Below are 8,251 nucleotides of genomic sequence, written 5' to 3' on the forward strand. Positions count from 1 at the left end.
AAAGGTCAATGGGACACCAAAATAACACCAAGGTTTGGACAATACAATAGTCTTTGATGAACGCAAGAAGAACTGCTTCGTGGAACACTGAACATTCTTTGGATTTATGTGGAAAGGAACTCGCTGGACTTGGAAAGCGCAAACTTGAAGAACAAAGGAAAAAGCGGAGAACAAACATTTTAAAAGCAAAGCCCCTTCGAAGGTATGGAAACTTTGAGTTAATTGAACTGTCGGACTTTAAAGAAGACATATTGAACTTTTGAATACCCTTTGTGGTGAGTCAGTGATCACCACACCGAACCCCAGGAATTGTCAAACAAACAAAGGTCAATGGGACACCAAAATAACACCAAGGTTTGGACAATACAGCCGTGTTTAATTGTATGAAATGCTTCAAAACACTGAACCATTTCTACACAACTGCTTCATACTGATTCAGTGGTTCAGACAGCTTTGATTTCCCATCACTAACTTAAAGTACAAAAGACTAAATAAATAAAACAACCAGACAAGAGAAGAAAAAAAACTGGGCAGTGAAGATACCAGGAAGTCAAAGAAGAAATAATCATACTGTTAGACAGGAAACTAAAGGACAGGAAAGGCATGGATCATGATACTGGAGCACCCTGAAGCTGCGATACTCCAGTGCACAACACATCGTTTTGCTTTATGGTTGCTGGACATTTTTATGGCCTCTTTGTGGCCCCTTCAGTATGTCAACGTGACAACAAACTCATGCGTATGGCCGTACATGTGCAGGGCTCACATTTCATATTAGTTTTTAATGGCGGTGCTGTTATATCCCACAACTGTAGGGGGAGCTAAAGAGCAAAAAAGGCTAAATTCTCAGTGTGACCTTAATATTGCTCTATGAACAACGACAGCTCATAGGACAGCTGTAGCCCACCTTCCAACCCCGCAGTGGTTGTGTGATTTATTTATTTTTCTCTTGTAAAGAGTAGATGTCATAGTTTTCTTTCACTTGAAGGTTCCAGCTTGTCTTATGTCTGTCTGGGAACTGATTGGGAGACGTGTACCTTTTGGGTCACCTGTGCATGCACCTGTGGCAAGATGTACGCCAGCCATTTAAAACGTTTTCTTTAGACTGACATTAGTCTCTGACTTTTTTTTTTTTTTACCAGGAAACCAAGATGGATAAGAAGGGCCTCCTTAAAATCCTGAGCGCTTTGAGAGAAGATGACTTTGACAAATTCGTTTGGCATCTACCAGATGAATCTTGGAACAACATCCCAGCCATCGCAAAGTCAGATCTGTCGAATGTGGAAAGACATGATGTGGTTTCTCTGATGGTGCAACATTTTGGTTTAACTGGAGCTGTGCAGGTGATGGAGAGCATTTTAGGGGACATGCAGCAAAATGCTCTCGTTGCTGAGTTGAGAAAACTGAGCACCGGAAAAGAGGATCAACCGTGAGAGAGAAGTGGTGACATCAGTTGGACATTTTGGAGCGTTGAAGGAAGATAGTGAACTTCCTGCCACTCATCTGTCTCAGACACAATGTCCTGAAAATTCAGGAAAAAGTTGTAAATTCTCAAAAGTTTGAAAAAAGAAGATTAATTGTCTTGGGCAAACTGTCCACCTTTTTCTACAATGCAGATGTTAAATTTATGGGGATCTTAAGGTGGTATTGGAGCACGTGTAACGCAAATGTTTCCCTCGCATTAATCTGGCAAATTCAGCCAGTGGAGTAAAATATTTCCCAATCAACCAGTAACTGCCCCTTGGAAAGGAGTGGGCGGTGATACCTCGGCAATGACAACTTCCTTTATACGGGACATTTCGTTACATGTAAACCCAGAGTGCATAACAAGGATGAACCATTATCAAGCACGCTTTATACAATACATTCGTAGATAACCATACACAAACACACATATATGTACATATCCATAGTCATTTGCTGAAAACTCTGTTTTTAGGTAGTGAGGTCCTGTAACGGAGAAGCTGACCCTCACTGACTATTCATGTTTTTGAGTCCTCAGAGCTCATTTACCTTGCAAGGATCAGCCTTACCTTATCAAAATGTTCCATGAGTTATACAATTGTAATCGGGTTGCACAGATGTATCGATCTAACCTCGGTGTCAGCCGATGTTTAGCTTGTTGCCCGTAATCGTCAAAAAGGAAAACATAAGCCAAAAGCTGTTATCCAATTTTATGTGATGTTGCATTGACTTTGACTACTTCCATAGCAGACTATTTATTTTTAACACTTTGTTGGGTCAATCACGTACTGAAATGTCATTGAGTAGGTAATGATTTAACAGGCTAAAAGGGCTTTTTAATTATTATTCTTATTATTTTCAACATTGGCATCAAAATCCCCTCACAATTTCAACATCAACGTGCATCTGAAATTTGTCATCGACGTTCAGTTTAAGCAGATAATCTATCGTTTGTTTGTATACTGAGAGTAAGAGGACTTTTTTATATATATTTCGCTTGAACTTTTTCAATAATCACTTGCTTGTGTTTATTTCTTTGTGTATAAACATGTTCAACTTTTTGTACTTGTGGTGGTCTCTGTCATTAAAACTGATAATTATGCAGAATTCATATAATGAAATGAATATATTCACATATTCTACATATTAAAAGTCATTCTGCTGTCACCAAAGCTGTCACCAAGGCAGCATTTTACCATCTCAGAAACATCAACAGAATTAAAGGTTTCCTCTCCCAAAAAGACCAGGAGAAACTCATCCATGCATTCATCTCCAGGAGACTCCATTACTGTAATGCTCTTTTAGCTGGACTTCCCAAAAAGAGCATTAAACATCTGCAGCTCATCCAGAACGCTGCTGCTAGAGTTTTAACTCGGACTAAGAGATCTGAACACATCACACCAGTTTTAAAATCTTTACTCTGGCTTCCAGTCAGTCACAGAATAGATTTAAAAGCCTGCTGATGGTTTACAAATCCCAGAACAGTTTAGGCCCAAAATACATCTGTGATATGTTCAGAGAATATAAACCCAGCAGAGCTCTTAGATCCAAGGACTCAGGTCAGCTGGTCCAGTCCAGAGTCCAGACTAAACATGGAGAAGCAGCATTTAGCTGTTATGCTGCAAACAAGTGGAACAAACTGCCAGTGGAGATTAAACTTTCACCAAATGTAGACATTTTTAAATCCAGGTTAAAGACATTTCTTTTCTCATGTGTCTATGCATGAAATATCTTTTAACTTATCTAGACTGTTGCCTGTTTTTAAATTCATTTAAATGATTTTATTTGTTTCTCTTTATATTATTTTATGTATTTTTAATGCTTCTTACACTCCCTGCTGCAATGCTTTTATTTTATGTAAAGCACTTTGAACTGTTTGTACATGAAATGTGCTATATAAATAAATTTGATTTGATTTGATTTGATTTAGTATTTCCACACCACTTAGCACATACATATGCTGACCTCTCTGCTCTAGATCCATCGATTGCATAAGTTACATTCAGGTGTGTTACACGTTTGCATGTCATGGCATAATAATCAACATGAGTGACACAAGGGTACATTTGCTGATACATTGTCAACAATGCATGTCTATCAGACTCATCCAAGATTATTGGGAGTAATGGAGATACAGGTACCACTTGGCCTTCACAGTTTTCAAAAAGAAGCTTTTCTGCAGCATATCAGTCGTGCCACTACTTGACAAAGTCCCAACAACCTCTCTTCCTAAAATTTGACCAAAATCATTACCATAATCACATGTCCATGGCATATGAAGCTGTTGACTCTGATGAAACTGCCTCATAATTTGGATTTCTATTGTCCTGTTGTTGTTATTAAATTTTCCCAGCATTCCATTGAAGCGCTCAAATGAAAAACACCAAAAAGAATAAACTGGTCCGTAATCCAACATACATTCTTTCAAATGAAGGTGTAGATGCATGTTTGGGGTGCAGTGCAAAGGGCCAAAAAGAGTCACAAATTTTGAGAGAAATGATTGCAAGTACCCATCTGCTACCTCTAGTTTATTGATAGATATGACTCTGGAACAGAGTATGACACAAGCCTGCACAAAGTCAAACCACATGTCATAATGTCTCTCACTGATGACCCCCTTCAGACAAAACAGTGAGTAAATGGTTGTCCAGTTCTACCACTGATCAGCAGTAAATCCTGCAAAGCCAGATGAAATTCTTAAGGGAATTCTTCCAACCTGATGAGGTACTTTGATGTTTTCAACTCTAGCTTGAAGTTCATCCAGGCCTTTTGAAGTTAAAATTCCTAGTTCCGTCCAGAGTCTGAATACATGTTTGGCTGTACCAAGGAGAAGGTTATGCATTGGGTCTATGACAACAAATCTGATGGCGTCATAGTAACTCAAGTGAAAAAGTTCAGACCATCTAGCACCATACACACGTTCAATTCTTTTCTGTTCTACCTTAGTCTTTGCCCGCTTGTTTAATCCAGCATAGTGTTTGTGTGCCTGTGATGTACGAGGCTCCCATGAAGACCGGTCAAATCCTGAGTAGTCCATTTTTTCACCGAATGCTTTCTTGCTGAAGGTCTTCAAACACTTGTGGCATCCTGCGAATATAAGTTGAATACAATAAGTCACATGTCCATTCAAGACACAGACATACAATGTCAGTTGAATGTTGAACATATACAGTGTGTGTGTGTGTGTGTATATATATTACCTCTGTATGCTCCATGGCCAACAAAACCCCCACATTTTCGAGTTGCAGGAATGTCTGATGAAAGACAAAGCAGAGCTGCTCGATACACCTGATGTCCTAAGAGGGAGCCGTCTTCCAGAATTATGCCATCCAGAGTGCCTGAAGCTCCTCTACTAAGGGGTCTAAGAAAGCATTGATGTTTAATGATGGCTCTTTTGGTCCAGGTATTAGCCCAACAAGAATCATATTTTCTTCTTTGAAGCGGTCCTCTCGAGGTAGATTCAAAATTACAAGTAAATGGCTCCAACTGAATAAGGTGCATCTTTGAAAGGTTGGAACCAGTCCACATTAAGCATCAAGGCAAAATTATTGGGCACTGCTAAAAAAGGTTCTTCATTCACATACTGATAGTCCTGCCACACTTGTCCATCATATACATCTGCTAACATACCCTCAGGTATTGTCCGGTTCCGCCATGCTTCACATTTCTCTGCAAATCCAGGTCTTTTAACAAGTCCCTCCAGAGACTGTACAACACCATTGAAACAGTAAGAACGTATTGGATTAACATACTGTTTACCACTGGAAGAGACTACCTTTCGTAACAAAGCAGAGCCACATTTCTTCCCTAATGCAGACCTTTGATGCGGGTGATTGTAGAATGGTTTGCGATCGCAAGTCTTGCAAACCTTTGTGCCATCTTGTCTGGTTTCGTAGGTTTCTGCATGCGGGTATATACTCATACATTTTGGGCAGACAACATATTGTAAGAAGTTGTCACGGAGGATGCCAGTCCATTTCCTCAAGGTGAATAAAGTCTTTGGAATATTGTTTGCAAAAGCAGTAAGAGAGTCAGCACATAGAACATTTCCAATAATCCACATGAAGTGTTTGATGCACAGAAGAAGTGATGTGATTGCATTGTCAGAGATCTTAAAGGTTGACTGCCATGTCAAAAGCATGAAAGCAAGAAGTTTCATCATCAGGTCCTCTGGTTTTTCACTGGTGGACTGATCACCTCCATCTTGCACGTGAGCACCACTTTCACTCTGGTCATCAGCAAGGCTTCCCCCTTCATCTTCACACTCATCCTATGGAAATGTGACAAAACAACATTGACATTTACAATGCACACAGTGCCCATACTTAACACCTGAAACAACCACAATCAGTGCATCATTGGCCACTTCAGATGGACCATCATTAACATGCAAATGAATGTGAAATGTGTTAAAATGCATTTTACCAGCTAGCTTTTCCAGCAATGAGCTTGATAAAAAAAAGGGCAGGGAATTTTAAAATGTGTCATTTTAGCAGTCATTTGAGCATTTTATAATTCCTTAACAATATGCTGAAAATAACATTATATAGCAATAGTACTACAAAAGCAGTAAAATCATGCTTACCATAAAACATAAGTCTGCTTCATCTTGCTCAGACTCTGCATAGCTCACATCCAGGTATAGGTGAATGCTTTGGTCCTCTGGAAAACAAACCAATTTGTGTGATGAACAATTTGCCACCCCGTCCTTTCACATGGAAATACACTCAGAGTAGGTAGCCTTCAACTATTTGCTAAACTGTGATGCTCACCATCATCTGAAGTTTCAGTCGCTGATTGAATATCCTCGTCTCCCAAGAAAAAGTCTATTTCTGGTCCCACAGCATGCATTTCACGTTCATCACCTTCTCCAACTCCAGCCAAGTTTGCTGCTGTGTTGTCTGGAAAAAGAAACGGTGCATAAGTACAGTGTACATAAATGACTCCATAAACATGTCATGGTTTCTATTCCCCATGCATTGCCATTTGGGCTACATGTTAGTTAAAGCCAGTTTTGGGAGTGACACATTACACATGTGCATGCATCAGTAGCCAGTGTTGGGCAAGTTACCCTAAAACTGTAATGCATTAGGCCTACTGATTACATGTTACATGTTGAAATTTGGTGTGTCACAGGAATATGAAACAGCTAATGAAACAGCTCACACTCATATAAGCAACACAATATCTGCAGGCACATTTGAACTATCATATATGATGGGAGAGAGTGTGTGTGAAATTTAATTATGAGTATTAAGTGCATGCACGCACAATTTTAGTCCATTTTTAAAAAATGAACATTGAGTTCGGCCCATGACATGCCCATCCACTAGTAACTAGTACACATTACAGATTTTCTGTAAATACACATAAATTGTGATGCTCACCATAGAAGGTTTCAGTTACTGTTTCAATTTCCTCGTCTTTTTCTGGCTCCAACGAGTGCATTTCACGTTCATCACCTTCTCCAACTCCAGCCAAGCTTGCTGCTGTGTTGTCTGGAAAAATAAACAGTGCATAGGCCTAAGTACTGCGTACATACATTACTCTCATGATTTCTATTCCCCGTGCATTGCCATTTGGGCTACATGTTAGTTAAAGCCAGTGTTTGGAGTGACACATTACACCTGTGCATCAGTAGCCAGTGTTGGACAAGTTACCCAATAACTGTAAGGCATTAGGCCTACTGATTACATGTTACTGTCTTTTCAAAGTTTTCCCTCACATTACAATATTACTGTATTTAAAATGTAAGGCATTAAACTATGTTTCCATTACTTTAATTAGTCTCGCCAAAATAACTGCATTTATGGATCCGCGAGTCGGATTCGTTTGTGACGATTTTCTCGCTCCACAAACCTAAAGCGCCCAGGTGCGTCCGAAAGTTAGGCAAATTCTCGGATGTTCACTGCCGTTCACAGTGACACAAATCCCTCTTTTCGTGCAGTGGATGTTGCTATCAGTAACGTGCAGTCATACATCTTCACACAAGGATGAAATAAATAAAGGAGGAGCAAGTAATGTTTCCGCCCAGCTTCGAACTGAGGACCTTTCGCGTGTGAGGCGAATGTGATAACCACTACACTACGGAAACTGAAGCCATGCCTATTGACTAGTGTTCCAGAAGCCAAAGAAAAAGGTAAGTTTTCCCAAATTTTGTTGCTAGCGGAAAGAGATTGTGGAGTCGCAACAAATTGAGTCAGAAGTGGGATTGTAACACACTCCTCTGGGAGAGCATGGATAAATAGAAGAATCGTAAATGAATATGCAAGAAGAAACCAAAAAAGATTCAACAAGCAACACAGAGGTGTGACATCACATACCACAGATCCTCTCAGCTGGAATTGATCAATCGTGCAATCTAGTGTCATTTGACAACTGACTAGCCTACTCAACTCATCTTCTTTCCAGAACGCAACCATGAGAGCACACACCTGAAGGTTCCACCGAGATTTGAACTCGGATCACTGGATTCAGAGTCCAGAGTGCTGACCTTTACACCATGGAACCCCTTCCACAGTCAATTTACTCTCTCAGTCATGCAAATGCTTGACAATGAAAGGGTTTTAGCAACGTGATTTTTTTTTGTCAATTTTTCAGTGATACTCTTAAAGCTTGTATTCTCAGAATTGGCACGACAGTCAAGCAACACATTCTGTATCTTCTTCAATGGTCAAAGGTTAGAATCCGCCTGTCAAGCGGAGGAACAGGGTTCGATTCCTTGACCGAAGGTTGCCATGTGATTGCTGCTGCTTGTGCTTTTTTGTTTGTGTGTTTGTTCTCTGCT

General features: G+C 39.9%; 1 protein-coding gene and 2 non-coding genes across 3 annotated transcripts in view; 1 reads left to right on the forward strand and 2 right to left on the reverse strand.

Moving 5' to 3' along the window:
* LOC142391219 (NACHT, LRR and PYD domains-containing protein 1-like) overlaps window positions 1–3,085 on the forward strand; it is a 58,589-nt gene extending 55,504 nt beyond the window's left edge. The window contains exon 12 of the mRNA XM_075476996.1: window positions 1,143–3,085. Coding sequence (XP_075333111.1) covers window positions 1,143–1,433 — 291 coding nt within the window. The 3' untranslated portion in view covers window positions 1,434–3,085. The remainder of the gene's footprint in view (window positions 1–1,142) is intronic.
* Window positions 3,086–7,485: 4,400 nt separating this feature from the next.
* Window positions 7,486–7,558, reverse strand: trnav-cac (transfer RNA valine (anticodon CAC)). Its single transcript has one exon. It is a non-coding gene; the product is annotated as a tRNA-Val (tRNA).
* Window positions 7,559–7,902: 344 nt separating this feature from the next.
* trnaq-cug (transfer RNA glutamine (anticodon CUG)) lies at window positions 7,903–7,974 on the reverse strand. The gene has a single exon. It is a non-coding gene; the product is annotated as a tRNA-Gln (tRNA).
* Window positions 7,975–8,251: the final 277 nt, after the last annotated feature.

The sequence above is a fragment of the Odontesthes bonariensis genome, chromosome 11, assembly GCF_027942865.1.
Source record: "Odontesthes bonariensis isolate fOdoBon6 chromosome 11, fOdoBon6.hap1, whole genome shotgun sequence".
NCBI lineage: Eukaryota > Metazoa > Chordata > Actinopteri > Atheriniformes > Atherinopsidae > Odontesthes > Odontesthes bonariensis.